We start from the raw sequence: 16,573 nt of genomic DNA on the forward strand, positions 1-16,573 counted from the left end.
AGCAGGATTTAAGAGTGTAATAACGGACTGAAACAGAAGATGGCAGCACTGCATGTACAAGGATGCCAGCTACCGTTAAACCCCGAAGAAGAAGAAGAAGCAGCTGTGTCCCAGAATTCATAGCGCGGCCCAGCTCAGTTTCCAACAATGGTGGCAGCTAGTTAGTTTTAATGTTACTCTTATTATTCTTTCTGGGTCACAAAATAAACGTTTAACATATTTTCAGGCGAGAATGTAGCTGTGCAAACCTCAAATATCTGCTCAGTTTATCAGGACACCACATATTTTCAAAAGCGCTCCGACGTTTTCAGAGACATCTGTTACCCACTAGCTCGTTAGCTAGCCGGGGGCTAGGCTCACTAGCGCCGTGAGAACACCGGACTCCCGGCAGATCGTTTTCAAACCCACCGCCGTCTTTCACTACTCAGGTTAAATATATATGAGTCACTTAGATAACTTACAAATGTTATTGTTTGGCTTTTTTTAGTATTTTATTTGTTCCTGAGTAAATCGGTTTGGCTGAGATTAAAGTTATAGTTTTTACACAGCTGAATAAACGTCAAGCAGACAGCTGATTATCAGAAGTGTGAGATGCTGGAGAATTTACTCCGGTGTCCTGTTATATTTTAGAAAGCAAGGAGTTTATTAATCTTCACCGAAACAATCTGCAAATTTCATTAAAATTCAATAAACTATCTTCTTGTCTTTATTTTTAGTTAGCACAGACCTTAAACACTTAAAGCTGTAAGCTAATGATAGTTATATAAGAGCAGATGCTGCTGGTGCAATAAGCTGTACGTTTTACGTCTAATGGATGATGATCTGATTAGTCGACTAATCACAAAAATAATCGGTGACTAGTCGACTATCAAAATAATCGTTTGTGGCAGCCCTACTCAGAAACACACTACGTAACGTTCATTAGCTAATGACTTGTCAATATTTAACTGCAGCCTCCGCAGTAAGACAACAATAGACTCTATAAAAGATGAATTTTACCACACGAGTGTCACCGTGGCCACGGTCGACTCGTCTCCATTATGACGCTAACGAGACCATAACTGAGAAAGTGAACAAAGTGGTGCAACAAATAGGTCTGTAAGATTAAAAAGACCATAAACTCCATCACAAAAGCATTGACTGAGATTAATGGATCAAGCAGCGGGGCTATTTTCACGTACAGCTGATCCCAGCACTGATCCTGCTGCTTGTTACACTGCAGAGTCCAGTTCAGTGCTTACAGGTGTTTGTACATGAGCCCAGAGTGAAGGACAAATGTGAAAATGTTCTCTGGTTCACATAAATGTGGAATCACATCTCGGATCATCAGCAGCCTAACAGCAGGGATTTCTTTGCTCTTTGTTGGCGTCGAGTCTTTTAGTTTTCCTTCTGACACCTCTTATATGGTAAATGGCCTGTATTTATATAGCGCTTTACTAGTCCCTGAGGACCCCAAGGCGCTTTACATATCCAGTCACACACACATCCACACACTGGTGATGGCAGCTACACTGTAGCCACAGCCACCCTGGGGCGCACTGACAGAGGCGAGGCTGCCGGACACTGGCGCCACCGGGCCCTCTGACCACCACCAGTAGGCAACGGGTGAAGTGTCTTGCCCAAGGACACAACGACCGAGACTGTCCGAGCCGGGGCTCGAACCGGCAACCTTCCGAATACAAGGCGAACTCCCAACTCTTGAGCCACGATCGCCCCGCTCTTACTCCATTTTAGATCTATGCTGTGACTAACAAGAAAAGACAAGTAGGGTTATAAACATGTCTGATGGATGAAGAATGACATATTTAAATCCCACTGCTTTGTTTTTATAGATCTGTTTCAACGTTTTCTCTCAGTAATATTAGTTGAAGGCCAACATGTGGCACACGAGGCAGCTGTGCCCATGACCACAGATCAACACTGCAGTCGATTATGGAGACGCAGTGATTATAGCTGTGGACGCATGTTTAAGGATGTCATTTACACACACGCAGTGTTGGTTCGGTTAAATGTAAAACTGCAAACTCTGGTTTAGCTGAACTTAGCATCCCAACATCAGACGCTGTTAGAGTTAAAGCACAGCAGGTAATAAAGAGTAACATGAAATGTGGCAAATGTCTTTTATTGAACCAGGTCCTCTCGAGCATTTTGTGGTTTCTTACATAATTGTTTGGCGTGAAGCCTCCCTGCACTCCGGTGTCATCATGGAAGTGCCAGAAAGCAGCATCAAACCAGTTTTCCTAATATTTTTACATGATTAGCTCAACGTTTGGAAAATGTGCTCCTTTGTTTTCTTGTTGTGATCTGATTGATGGCTACTCGTGTTAGTTAACCGTTTGCACAGCGGCAGGAGATTTCTATTTAACGTTTGTTCACCTTTGTACATGAATATGAGGTCGATCTGTCCTCTTAATGTCAGACAAGCACATTTTCCAAATGTCTGAGCTGTTCAAAGTGCACGATGCCACTAACAAATGAAGAATCAAAGTTTTGCCTTCAAAATAAAATTCATGACAGATTTGTGCATTTAGCCTTTTAAAGAGTCTCAGTTCTTCATTCATAAAATGATCTTACAGGTAATTATGCAAAACAAAAGATGACGTGAATATACAATGTGGGACTGATTCGCTGTCCCTTAAAACACGTTTGAAAAACCAAATACAAAATGCATTCATTTCTTTTTTGTAGATTCTTGTAAGTTCTCAAAGCATGAGGAGAAAAATTGTGCTTCTACAGTAAAAACGTTGCATGCCATAAATGAAATTAAGGCTTAAAAATATAACTGAGAAGCTCGGTTTGTTACACGTTTTTGTGTTTTTGCCGTACCAAAAATAAACCTGTCACGCTTGCATCAGGTAAAAGTAACTGATGGTCTTCGCAAGTATTAAATATGAATGTAAAGGTTCATGCAGGCAAGGCTCATGCCTTCATATTTACACTGTTCAATGCAACTGTTGAAAGCACAGAAACCAGCATCAGCTGTGAAAACCTGTTTCTGACGATCTGTGGGCCACTGCCTCACATCTGAAATGCAAATGTTTGTGTACAGATTTGATGTGAGGCCCACATGGTTACATATGTGTGCATTAAAGGAGAAAATGAGCATTGGTTACATATAACGCACGCGTGTGCGGGACTACAGAACTGATGCTTTCATCCAATCTAAGCTCGAGAAGAGCAGACAGGAAGACCTGAGGCTGTCACTGCTGCCAAAGACGCATTCACAAAGCGCAGAGTTAAAGGTCTGAATACCTTTAAAGGCGAGAATCGAGTTCTTGATTTCCAACAAATCTAAAAAAACAACTCTTACGTGTTTTTATTTCATCACAACTTATTAAAAACATTTATTCTTTGAAAAATCTTTATTTACTGTAATGGCTGGATTTCACTCTGGTAGCGTGACACAGACTGACAGTTAATGTGGACAATTTTGGGGATCACAGGAAGGAAAACATATCTTGCATCAATGTGATGAAATAAATTGGTGAAAGGATGGCCGTGTTGTCTTTTAATTCAGGTGCTACCTTACGTTCACGTTTGAAGATTAGACCACGTTTTGCACGTCCCGCTTTGTTTCACTGTTCTGCTGCAGTGAGGGAGTCTGTGTCATGTGACAAACTGTCCACGCACTTGCACAGAACAGATGTGCAATCAGGTCTTCTGAATTTAATGCAGGAGTTCCTGTTTTATTGCTTTGAGGATCAGGGGGCGTCTGCCTTGGATCTCCCGTCGCAGGACGTATTCACTAAACAGGGAGGAATCCACTCCGCCGCCACACGACCCTGTGATAAAGAAACCTTTCTGCTGTAGCCGTTCCAGCACCTGCAGTCAGACACAAACCAAATATCTTATCACACCTTTACCAAATACTCCCTGGTATCAATACTTACGCACCAGAGCACATAATAACCACCCCAATACACAAAGGCATTTAAACAGTTTAGAAATAGACTCTGAAATTGAAGCCTCTGCAGTAAAGTATGGTTTACGAGGCAGTGTAAGCTGCCTTCAACTCATCTGACCTGATTTCCTTGGGCAGCTCGTTAGATATTGTAGATATAGTCAGTATTTAATCAAAGCATCAAGTCTCTATGTGGAAAAGTAGGTAAAAGGGGATAAATAGCCCACTGGGTTACAGATGCTTGCTGCCACAGAAAGACACATTCCTGTGGAAGAAACCTGCAGGCTGGGGCGAAGTTCAGCTATTAATTAGTGCTTCAACCCTAATTATGATAATCACAGTAACTTACTGTAGATATCAGAACACACTAGTAGTGTTAACAGTACAGCTCTACAGGGGTTTGAATAATATCTAATAAACTCAGTTCGTGTAAATGGGGAGTCTTCTTCACACACTAAGGCTAATATGGCGCTCCACAGGGCTGTGTGCTGGAGCCACTGTGCTTTACACAATGGTAAATCCAGAATCCAATCTTTCCTGTGGTACCAACTCCCAGTTTGGATTTACTCTCTATGCGTTTATAACCAACACTGCATTTAATTATTAGCTGTTTTTAAACTCTGGCTCTCTTCAGTACAGTTTCTGGAGATGGCTGCCCCTCCCTGAGCCTGGTTGTTCCACAGAAGTTCATCCTGCCAGTGTCACCAAGCGCTTGCTCATACGGGGTCATCTGATTGTTAGGGTTTTTGCTCTATTATTGTTAGGCCTTTACCAGACCACGTGAAGTACCTCAATCCAACTGTTTTCAGGTCAGTCATGATGGCTAACTTTACTTTATAAACCTCCCGTAAACACTTAATGTCTGAGCTCTGTTTTTGTTCTTTCCCCTGACTTATTATGAAATGGTCAAATCATTGCATTTTCATTAGAAAGAGTGTTTGACACAAACCAGATGTTTTTGTGTTCAGTAAGTATGACAACAAAGGAAAGCAAGCAGCGAATCTGTGTCTTTCTGATTTACGGTTATTCTCTGCACTTCTTTTGTGTTTGCGTTTAAATGTGTTGCTAACAACATGTGAGCCTCAGGACCCAGGGTCACTCTCCATCTCAAGAAACCCATCAGCCTATCTGGCCTGAAACACAAACACTTCAGAAGTAGTCCATTAGTTCCCCTCTCTGAGCGTTTCCTCCTGAGGTGAACGCGGTGACATTATCTCAGTTTGCCCTCTGGAGGCTTCTGCTCTCTGTGCTGCTGGTCTGTCTTACTGAGATCTCCCCCGGGAGACAAAGGCAGACCTTCAGGTGATGAAATGTGTCACCCGCCTCAACACAGCGCTGTTACAAACCGACTGTCAGCATTCAGAGTATGCTAACATCACATAAAAACACATCAGGCTTTGATGGATGGTGGAAGGGTGGCATCTGCCAAAGACGGAGCTGACAGATAACAGGCGACGGCACATTTTAGAGTCCCAGATATCATCTTGACTCCTTTAGTTAAGCTGCAGCTTGAGACGGTGCATTGAACACAGCTATCACAGCGGCGGCTGTTTAGCTTGACTCTCTCACACTGGGTGTCTGGACGGTGAACTTCTAAATTCCAGGTCCCGTGTAACACGTCCATCTTTATGAAGGATGGACAGAAGCAACAGTCCAGACGCTGTGGTGTATAAACAACCTACGACAGGATGAATATAAGCTTTCATGTTGATTACGTCAAATTATGACCTTCCATCCGACATTGCAGCAGAAATCAAGGCTCATCAGAGCAGGCGATGTTTTTCAGTCTCCCATTGTCTAAAGTAGGTGAGCTGTACCACCAGTTTCCTGTTTTTAGCTGACAGCAGCAGCTGTGGGCTCTTGCTGCTGTAGCCCATCCGCTTCGAGGTCTGACATGTTGTGCATTCAGAAACACTCTCCTGCACACTTTGGTTGTAACAAGCTGTTATTCGAGTCCCTGTTTTCTTCCTGTCAGCTGTGGTCTGGTATTAACGAGGCATTTTGACTCAAAAACTGGATATTTTTGACTTTTCCAACCATTCCATGTAAGATGAGCAGTTTCTGGAACACTCTGAGCTGCCCGTCTGCCACCAACAACCACGATACTCTGTGAACTTCTGCAGGCTGTCTTGACTGTGTCTACATACTTAAATGCTTTGAGTTGCTCACTCCAGCATCTGACATGTTGAGAGAATATAAACCAGTGTGGCTCAGAGGATGTTATGTACCTGAACTGAGGTGAGGTGGCAGTAGCCGTTGAGCGGGAAGCGGAGCACGTGTGTGGGGTCCTGGTTCCAGCTGGCGTTCATAGAACTGTAGACGATATCAGTCACCTCAGGGAAAATCTCCTCCATCAGCGCCCGGGATGCACTCACACTGATCCTCTCACCGAGCTCCGGCGTCACGCGGACCACGACGCACTCGCAGTCTCGAGAAACGTCCCGGCGCTCCTGCTCAGCCCTCCAGCGCTCCAGCTCGGTCTTTAGAGGTGCCAGCTGGAAGAAAGTAGCCTCTTCGTAGAGCAGGGAGTACTCCTGCAAACACACACACAGCAGAAACAAGAAAACACTCTCAGAAGCATAAGTGCAGACTTACACAGGCCAAAAGAACACGCACAATGCACACAAATACACACACATGCAGATGAGTACACAACACCCACCAAAAAATGCAGAAAACTCCACGTTTTCTTGCAAAAAACAAAGTTTAAAAAATGCATTAACACATATAAACGCTCGTTCAGTACTTTAGTACTAAAGGTGTACTAAAGCCTTGGTAGCAGCTGCTCTGCTGCTAACACACTAACCGAAGGAAGACTCTCGTTTTCATTTATTCTATAAACAAATCACATACAAAACCTTCTGATTCATTTGAAAGCTGCTACAAGCCAATGAAGAAGTTTGCACACGCTGGCTGCAGGCAGTTTCTGTTTGGGCTGTCATAATTGTGATGAAGAATTAATGAAGAGAATGAATGTGTCTTTGGCACGGACTTGCTGCCTGTTTCTCGCCTGAAGTCTCACAATGTTGATAACAGGTAATTTCCCTGATGCAAACATTAAGCCACTGCTACTATAAATCCTTCCATGCATTAATCAGTTTTGAGATCTGGGGTCATTTTGCTGCCATAACATGTTGCCTTCCTAGAGTAATGGAACAAATACTCATTTATTTTACTGCAATTTATCTATTGGTCATTTTTATGATGTTTGAGAGAATATGACAGAAAATACAGAAAAGGGCAACAGAGTCACTCAAAGAAGTCTCAGTACTGTAAGCGACAGGCTCGTGTGAGACTCTGACAGGGGTTCAAGTCTTTCTTTTGACATTTGTTTCCCTGCTTTAGGTCACGCAGCAGCAGCGGTGAACTGTGGAAGTACCTGATCAGGCACTCACTTTGAAGTCATCAGGCAGGAGGAGCTTGGAGGTTCGCAGGAAGTTGAGTATGTAGCGGAACATGTCCCCGTCCCGATCGATGAAGTAGTGCTGCTTTAGACTGTCCAACACGATGGGCTCTGTGCCGTCGAACAGACGCCCGATTCTGCCCAAAGAGAAGGAAACAGGTTTCTACACTCAGCTGTGGCTAAATTTAAATGTACATGTTGCAGCTAAATCATTTCCTAGCTCACTGAAGGGTAAATGCTAAGTTAATTTTAAAAAGTAGGTTCAAAGATGATCAAGTTTATTGTAACAGTGTACAGTGATCGAGATTATGAGGCTTTTTTAATCAAATCTTCGCTGTTTGATGAGTTGAGATATCTGCATTTTCCTTAATGTGTGGACAGCAGGCCACCTTTTCCCCATGAAGCAGGAAGTAGATCACCGCTGCCTGTTAAACTATTCACAGATTTAAACTTTCTGAACAAATAACTGAAAAGCAAACTCTTTCTATATTTTGCAGAGAAGCCATTAAAACCAACTCAATATACTAAAATTCTGTTTCCTGAATCATAGGAAAAATATCCATTTGTATTGAAATGTGATAATTAAGGTAGCAGATATTCAAAATAATCAGTAATGTTGAACTAATTTGTTGATTAAGAGCTTTTGATATTGAGGTGTTGAGGTGGATTACAGCCTTAGCTTTACTCATACGTCCACCAGCCATCCTGTGTATTTTAATGGGGGGAATGTACTTTAAAAGCTTGGATGTGTGCCTCACCTTGACTCGGGGTACCTGGTGAGTGTGGGCAGGCTGCTGGTGTACATGTGTCCTCCTACATCAATGTGGACTGGTGCGTTGGTTTTGGTGAGCTGAGCTGGTGCTGGGATTCCCGTGGTACACGGGGGAGACATCGGAGACCAAGAAGCCAGCTTCTGACTCGACATGCTGCTGCAGCTGCCGCTGCTACGTCTGTCCTGGGACACAAATACACGCTGCAGTGATGGTGGTGCCAGTATATGAAAAAAAGACCAAACATAGCCATGAATATCTCCACATCCATGGACATAGGTTATCTTTACAGTTAATACATTGGAACATATTTATCACCAAGTCATGGAACTGCTATGTGTCTGTTTAAACAACAATTTAGCAACAAGGCAGCAACAAGGCAGCAACAAGGCAGCCTGCTATCAGTTTGGATCAAGTTTTCGTTTACGTGCAATCTGTGATAAATCAAAATGATTGAGGAGAGGCAGGAAATATAGCAAAGAGGGGAGATTTGTCCCCTTCAGCACACTCATTTTCATCGCCGCCCACGAGTTATGTATTAACTTGCGACCGCTTGCAGAGCAAATGTAACTGATTGCAACATGTTGGCAATCTGTGTTTATAAATTATGCAGCAATTATTTGCAAACCTCTCTCTGCCACCGAGCTGGACAGGCTGGAGACAACAAGGCGAACTGCACAACCACCTCTGCAACCCAAAGTGCAGCACCCTCAACCTTTATGTGAACAGCTGGTTGCTGCAGGTTAAACTAGAGAAATCTCTGCGTGTTGTCATGAAGTCATGCTCCATAATAAATGCATCTATCTGCAGCTCCTGAAAGATGTTTTGCGCTTGAAGCCAAACTGGGTCTCGTCGATGTTTGTATAAAAACCTGCAAGCAGGCTGGCAAACCTGACCTGAACAGTTTTACAGAGGAGCTGGTTGCTTAGAACAGTTCCTGCCAGGCAGACTCGGGACTGTCAGGTAAAGCCAGGAGCCTGACAGGAAGCTAAGAAGCACAAGGACATCCTGTCAGGCTCACAGATACGGCTCGGTCAGAGCTATTCCTGACTGCCTTGTAGGCTACGTTATAGTGCCAGGTGTCTGGCACGAAACAAATCATTAAGCTCTGAAAGAAACAATTGGCAGCCTGGTAGGAGGCCAGTGGCTGACAGGCTGGGAACACACGTCCTCTGGGCTTTCACTCTGCTCTTCTAGACTGATCCGCCGTTTCCTTTCATTCTGTTCCAACGGCTCCTTTCAAACCTGTTCTGCTCCAAACGATGGTGTTCATGTCAGTTCAACTACACTGAACACTAAATGTGAATGGTCTGCAGTGAGGATATGCCCTGAACATTTGCTGTTACTGGCTACATAAGCTGTAGCACTGTGCCAGTTTATATGTTATGATAATATGGAGCAATTCTACAATAAGGGCTACAGATGAATATGTAAGGGATTAACTTGCTAAGTAATCAACGACCGGCACTGCTAAAGAAAACAGCAGTGTAAGAGTGTAAGCAGCGGTTTAAGCAGAGATAAGCAGACCTTCCTCTTCCTGCCAGTGCTTCCAGCTCTCTGAAGAGGACACTGAGGTGTTTCCAAGCCAGACAGTAGACAAACTCTTCTCTGGCTTGTTCTGGGGCTTTCCCAGGGTCTCCTTACAGAAGAGCATACAGGAACCACCTCATCTAGACGGCATCCAAGAGGCATCTTAGATAAATCCCCAAAACACCTCAGCTGGTAGTTTTTAATGTGGAGGACGAGTCTCTCTACTCCGAGCTCCTCCTGAATGACTCGGTGCCGTTAAAGGATTTCTGCTGTGACCTTTCACATTCCTGCCTCGTCTCCCTTGACCTTAATTTTATAACCTCAGAGAGCGCAAACAGTTCAACTGTCTAATTCATAATTTTAACATTTTGCTTAATTCTTTGCTTGTATGTACATATGACATATGATCAAATTACATATGAATAAATATCAGAGTAAGCACCATGAAGGGCAAACAAACAGCTGAGACACCGGCCTCACACGATGTATAGCAGGTACAGATTATCACATCTATATAATCCATGTGTGCGTGTGTGTGCGCGTGTGCGTGTGCGTGCGCGTGTGTGCGTGTTGTGACTGCCCAACAAGCAGTCTGTACCCTGCAGCTATGGCACTAATGCATGGTGGATAAATTCATCAGCAGGTATAGTTACCCTTGGCAACAGAGGGACACTCCCAAAGACAAATCACTGCTTCTCCTCACATGATTGGGCCACATGGACAACACAGTTTCCTACAGGGTGAGATTCTGTAATTCTGCATTATGTTTACGTCAGAGCAACTTAAGTAACAAAAATATAAAAATGTACAATCAGATCATTTTTTATCCACTTACTACTGATTTAAAAACAAACAAATGCATGTACATCTGGGGGAACTGAACTGAAGAAGCTTTTTGGGTGAGAGGAGAAACATCTTCAAGCAACTTAAACGAGTCCAGACGCTTTTCTTTCCAAGCTCCTTAGACTATGATGACCTGCATGACTGAGAACCTTCACAGACAAATGCATGTACATATTTCTGTGCAGCCCTTAGTGATAAACATTTGTGACTACAAAGTAATGATTTTCCCTCGTACCAAGCACTAGAGCTGATGTTGTGCAAATGGTTTTATATGTTTGTAATTCAGAATAAAGGGTGCACAAACTCTGGTACAGGACTTTAAGCTAAATTCTATTATTTCACTGAAAAACTGAGCACGTGTAATGTTTTGGTATCCAATTACAACAGATCTAAAGAACTGAACGCTTAATTAGGCTTCCAGGTTAGTGTTTGTAGGTCTTTATGTGCATCGATTTTCACACTGTGGCACCACTGAAGTAAACTACATGATTACAGATGTTTTATGTCATGTTCAAGATTATACGACGTGAAAATAACACAAAAGTGATGAATTGCTTTGTAAATGAAGGGTGCAATGGTTCGGCATCTGTATTTTGTTTTTATTTATTTCTCTGTATTTATTAGGCTGATCTGATCCCAGATGTCCCTGTAACAGGAAGTTCACCCTGATACTGATGTACTTCTTAAAGGCATCACGTTGTATTTGCCCGAGAAGAGAAATAAAGTCAGAGTGCTTACTAAGGTAGCCAACTCGAATAGGTATGCTTTTCCTGAGCGTCTGTTTATTTTAATTTTACTTTAAGCCCCTAATAAAGCAGTTCAAATAAAGTTTTTCATAGATTACAGCCCACCTTAAACACCTACTAGTTTAATATTTTATTGCGCTCTTAACTAACTCTCCTCCTAAAGATGGGCGTCACATCGGTACGGGACTGACTGGCTGTCGGGTTTAACACGGGAGGCTTGAAGCTCCAACAGATGAAAACGGACCAACATGTTCCGGGTTACCTCTGTGGGCACAGGGGACCGGGCGCCGGACTGTGCGAGACGGGACTCCGTGGCTGTGGCAGGCACCGACTCTCTCTCATTCGGCTCTGCGGGCGACTCGGCGCGCGTCCCGGGGCGCACACAGCGCTTCTTGGCAGAGGGAGCTCCCGGGTCGTCCTCGTTGCTCTCCCTCCTCGCTGCTGCTGCTGCTGCTGATGTAGGCGATGTGTTCGACGTCTCTGCTTCTGTGCTTTGCTGCTGATTCAGATCCGCAGCGTCGCTGACCCTGCGCAGGTACGGGATCACGAGCTGGAGGTGGGACTGCGCGTGACCATTGACCGTTTCCGAGGCAACGTAAAGCGTCGTCGAGGGCTTGAAGCCCGCGGCCCCCACGATGCTGTTGAGGGTTGCTATGGAGACGGCACCGATGCAGTGGTTGGTGTAGGTTTTCGAGAGCTTGGCAGCGCGCGACAACATCTGCATTCTCGTGCCCAACAGGTTCTTCCCGATGGCTTTGTTCTCGTACCACGTCACGTCGCTCGCGCAGCAGTGGTCCCGGGGCCGCTGGAAGAACGCCCTGCACAGCGGGTTCCGTTTGGACACGTACCGGACGAAGCTGGCGTACGGACACTGCTCCGTGCCCGTCTCGTACATGCGCGGCAGCGTGTCCTCGTCTGCGTCCGGGCGCTTCTTGGTCCAGGCGGCGGAGCGGGACTTGTGATAGGGTCCGAGAGCTTTAAAATACACAAACTTTCTTCCGTCCTCGTCCACGGCCAGGCCGAACGAGTCCTCCTCCAGCTCCCGCTGGTTCTCTCTTCCCCTGGTGCAGAAATACATGCAGGTCTCAAACCAGACTTTGTTCAGAAGCCCAAACGGGGTGTCGGTGTTGAACACAGAGGACTCGTACAGTTTCCGCAGGTCCGAGCGCGTGATGGCTTGTTTCTGCACCACCGGACCGGCACCCTGCTCCTCCAGCCTCCGTATGACCGCGGCCAGGGTCAGGTTGGCGCTGCGCAGCTCTGGGTCCTTGGTGAGGTCCAAGGTGCGGCAGTAGGGCGGCTCGTTCAAGTACCGATTGAGAGAGCTCCGGATGCTGATGAGGGAGGACTTGCTGTACAGTTGTCCACTTTTGGAGCGCGCCTCGGCGTAAAAGGAGCGCAGCACAGCGCAGAGCGCATCCTTGTCCAGAGTTTCAAAGTCTGGACTTTGGGCTTTCTCGCTGAGGTACTCCCTGAAGATCCTCACGGCGTACCTGGTGGCCAGGCGGGTGTTCTCGCTCAGCTTGTTTCGCTCTGACCGCTGAAGTTCTCCCTCCGGGTGAGACTCGCGCCCGGAGGGGATGCTGCTGCCGAGTGGGTCCGCCTCCCCCTCCTCCCTTCGGTCCATACTCCGCATAACGACCGCTTGTGTCTGCGCGGCGGAACCGCTGGAGTCCAGCACTGTGCTCCCTGACTCCCACTCCACTCCATCTCTGTCGGACTCCTCGTCCTCCTCCTCCCCGGTGATCTGGACCTCCTGAATCTCATCTTCATCTTCCTCCTCCTCCTCCTCCTCCTCATCCCTGCTCCTCTCGGGGCAGCTCATCTGCTCCTGCTCCGTGTCTCCGCTGCCAGGCATTCTCGCCATATTGCGGTCTGTGAAGCAGTCCTCCGGCAGCGCGCATGCGCTATATTGGACCGCAGCGCTGAAAGCCTTTTGTGTTTAAGTGACCTTCAGCCGTGCACGCGTTTTTTAAGGTACGGGGAGCGAGCGCAGCGGGAGGGTAAATTTGGAGGCGCGCTCCCTGCCAGAAAGGCTGCAGTATTGGACTGAATATTGGACCAGCAGCACGAGCACTGATGAGGAAAATGGCAAGACTGCAGTAGTGCCACCGCCAGTATCCAAATATCTTTTTACTTTAGAAGCAGTTTGATACTTAACCGGAAAATTAACGGAAGGCAGCCAAGAATGAAAGAAAAGCAACAATAAATATCACGCAGCTTGTTTTAGTTACGTACACGCGTGGATAGCTTAGGTGCTCGTGTGTTTGCTGCACCAGTCACAGAGTCCAGTTGGTGCCTTATAAAAAGAAAGTAAGGTCGTGATACAAGCACGTGAAACAAGCAAAAATGCACATGATGTAGTCCAGTGGAGTTAACACGGTTAAAAAGAAACCCAGAACTGCAGCTCAGTGAAAATTCAATATCATTTGTGTATTTTTATTGTTGCAATGTAGAGAACATCCAGGTATATCTGTGACATGAAAGGTCAGAGTCTCTTTCTTGCTTTGGACCACCAATGCACGCAACATTAAGGCAGGAAGGGGCGATGCACGCAGATGGGTGTCAAAATATTCAATCAGAGGTAATCACAATTTAGAAAACGTGGCACATGACTCACGTGGGGAAAGTGGACATCAGCAGTAGTTGGAAAAGCCCATGTTGTTTATGTTTTGTATTTTAGGGAACTTGCACCCCTAAAGTTTATCATTTCAACTACAGAAGCCTTGCATTGTAATATAATGGGGTTGCCTAAGCTTATCATTTCAACTGCTGAAAAATAAAATTACTGTTACTGTGATTGTAATAAAGTGGCATCAACACAAGGGATAGGAAGCAGTACAGACAGGAGAACGGAGCAGCAAATTTATCAACAACAATACAGAGACCCATCTTTAAGCCACAGAAACTGTAGAACTGAGCTAATAAATCAAACTGATCTGAGCATTTCTTGAATATGTGCACTGGGATTTTTGTGCTTTTTGCATGAACAACATTGGTAATTGTTGAGGGACATTCAGATCTAAAAGAGAAGCACCTGGACCTTTGGGCCTTTCATTCATATCATTATGTTCAGTGGTTGCAAACTGTATGGATTACAGGCTGTGTTGCTGCTACTGTTAAAGTCATGTTCATATTTTAAAACGATGTTGATCGAACACAGACTGAAAGAAAAATCCTGTTTGTGAAACCTCAAGGTGAGCTTAGAAACTCTGGACATATGCTTCAGAAACTGAGGGATGCTGCGTGCTCAGTGTGGTAGTGACGTGACAAACGTGTATAAAATTGACAAAATAAACATGTATTCAAAATGACTTGAAAATATTGAGGCCATAAACTCATCAGGAAAGTGTTTATTGAGGTCACAAATGAAGTGAGCAGTAGGATCATTTTCTCATACTTTTATACAATTTGACTCTTTTGTTGGGTGAAGGCATGTCATGGTTGTGGCTGTGTGCAGCGCTCACGGAGGCAGGATTGAACTCAAAACACAGCTTTATTGCTGGACAGAAAAACCATACAAACTAAACCGGAAACTATAACATATTGCACAGAGAAACACACGGCCATGAATGCGGGAGAACACGACACAGAACTGAGGGAGACGCAGACATAAATACACAGAGGGTTAACGAGGGAAGTGGGAGCACACGGGGAACACAGCTGACACAGATAATCATAACAAGACACGGCAGGAGTAACGCAACACTGACGGGAGACTGTCAAAGTAAAACAGGAAGTACACAGAGGTTCAGACAGGAGGAGAGAGAGAGAGCACAGACATAATGGGCTGGGGAACACATGGAATAAAACTCAAGGAGAGACGAGGGCTCACAGATACACAGAGGGTAATCAAATAAGGAGCATCTTAACAGAACCCAGGAACCACGGCATAAATAAAGAACAAAATACAAAACACACGAAAACTAAGAATACTGGGCCAACGTGGCGCAGGACCATGACAAGGCAACCCCATTATATTACAATGCAAGGCGTCTGTAGTTTTTTTTAAATGAGAGTTACCTCCTCCTCTTCCTCACAGTTAGAAGAATTGATGCACTGCATGCATGCACAACTCTACAACATATTGTCCTTTAATGTGATGGCGGCCTGTTTCAGCAAATCAGCCGACACAGGTGCTGAGGTGAGGATATATTCTTAAACCTAACCAACAGCTTTAGTGCCCAAACCAACACAGAGGCTGAAAATAAAAGTAAAATATAAAAATACAAGTAGCGGTCCCTGAAATCTGTCTTCTGGGTAAAAGTGGTGGTTTTTCGCTGTCTGTGTGTTAATGCAGCTCTTTTACATTTCTTATTGTTGCAACATGTTAACGTACATTTTATAAATTAAGCCATTAAGTGCATTAAATGTCAGTACCAAGAGCCAGAGGTAACCTTGAAGTCCCCCAACCTAAAAGGAAGTATTGTACTGAATTAATGCATTTGCACTTTAACATGTCCCACTTATCATTATGAACCATTTGACCCAAAAGGATTTAGGTGAAATTGCTTTAGTTTGCAGTCATAGTGACCCTACCACACACCTACCATCGCTCTGCTTGTTTATTTGCATTTTTTCTGGGCTCGTTGATGGAAGAATGCAGCATTGATCTTTTCGTCTCAGACTCCCTTTCTGATGCACAGTTATGTTAGCAGTTATTTTAGCAGCTTCTTAATATAGCATCCCATCATGCTCTATGCCTGCTCCGAGCTAAGAGCACTGGTTCCTCCCCTGGGCAAACATGACCTTGATATACAGTCTGCACCCCATGTACTGCTCTCATTACTGTTGGGATTACATCAATTATTATCTCATATTAAACTACAGAGCTTGCTGCTCCTGTGACAGAAAGAGTGGCGGCGATCATAAAATATTCTTTAGAGTGTAATCGAAAAAACAAAACTTTGAATTCATTCAAATTCCCATGAAAATGTGTGTCAACAATATTACAAAACACAACTGCACATCGACCACGCAAACAAAGCGCTTCATTTTTAATCAACAAATCATTGTAAAGTCCACTCACTGTGAACTCCAGTGAGTGGACTTTACAATGTATAATTCAACTTAATCGTGCGGTGTGTGGGATTACCATAAACCACACAACTCACACAAGCTACCGTTGAAATAACTGTTTCCCTACAACTACTCACAACATCACAGTCTTTGAAATGAAGAGACAGCTCATTTAGCAGGATAAATCATGTTGTCCCTGACTGATTGGCAAGTGGTTGCTGGCTGTCACCAGGTGATATCAGTTGCAAAGAGGCTGATGTGGTTGCTGCAGTTGCCTGTTATTTGGATGAAAGCCTCCAACTTGTCTGCAAACACTTGCCATTTGCTCTTCAATCGGTAATGAAACTCGTGTGACATAAAC

The 16,573-nt window shown here is 44.6% G+C and overlaps 1 protein-coding gene across 3 annotated transcripts; it reads right to left on the minus strand.

Moving 5' to 3' along the window:
• Positions 1-2,115: 2,115 nt before the first annotated feature.
• Positions 2,116-13,075, minus strand: LOC146693075 (uncharacterized). Of its 3 annotated transcripts, none has more exons than XM_085433450.1 (5): positions 11,456-13,075; positions 8,063-8,277; positions 7,297-7,441; positions 6,130-6,435; positions 2,116-3,822 (listed from the first exon to the last, which is right to left on the minus strand). In XM_085433450.1, exons 1-5 carry the CDS (start codon positions 13,058-13,060, stop codon positions 3,667-3,669), a joined length of 2,427 nt encoding a protein of 808 aa, XP_085289576.1. In that variant the 5' UTR covers positions 13,061-13,075; the 3' UTR covers positions 2,116-3,666. The 3 variants fall into 3 exon arrangements, with proteins under 3 accessions (XP_085289576.1, XP_085289573.1, XP_085289575.1); XM_085433447.1 differs by having other exon boundaries at positions 8,063-8,259; positions 11,456-13,060; XM_085433449.1 differs by lacking the exon at positions 2,116-3,822 and having other exon boundaries at positions 6,376-6,435; positions 7,281-7,441; positions 11,456-13,050.
• Between the last annotated feature and the right edge of the window lie 3,498 nt (positions 13,076-16,573).

The sequence above is a fragment of the Copadichromis virginalis genome, linkage group LG15, assembly GCF_057382275.1.
Source record: "Copadichromis virginalis isolate Kocher_CV1m ecotype Utaka linkage group LG15, C_Virginalis_male_GT1.1, whole genome shotgun sequence".
Taxonomy (NCBI): domain Eukaryota; kingdom Metazoa; phylum Chordata; class Actinopteri; order Cichliformes; family Cichlidae; genus Copadichromis; species Copadichromis virginalis.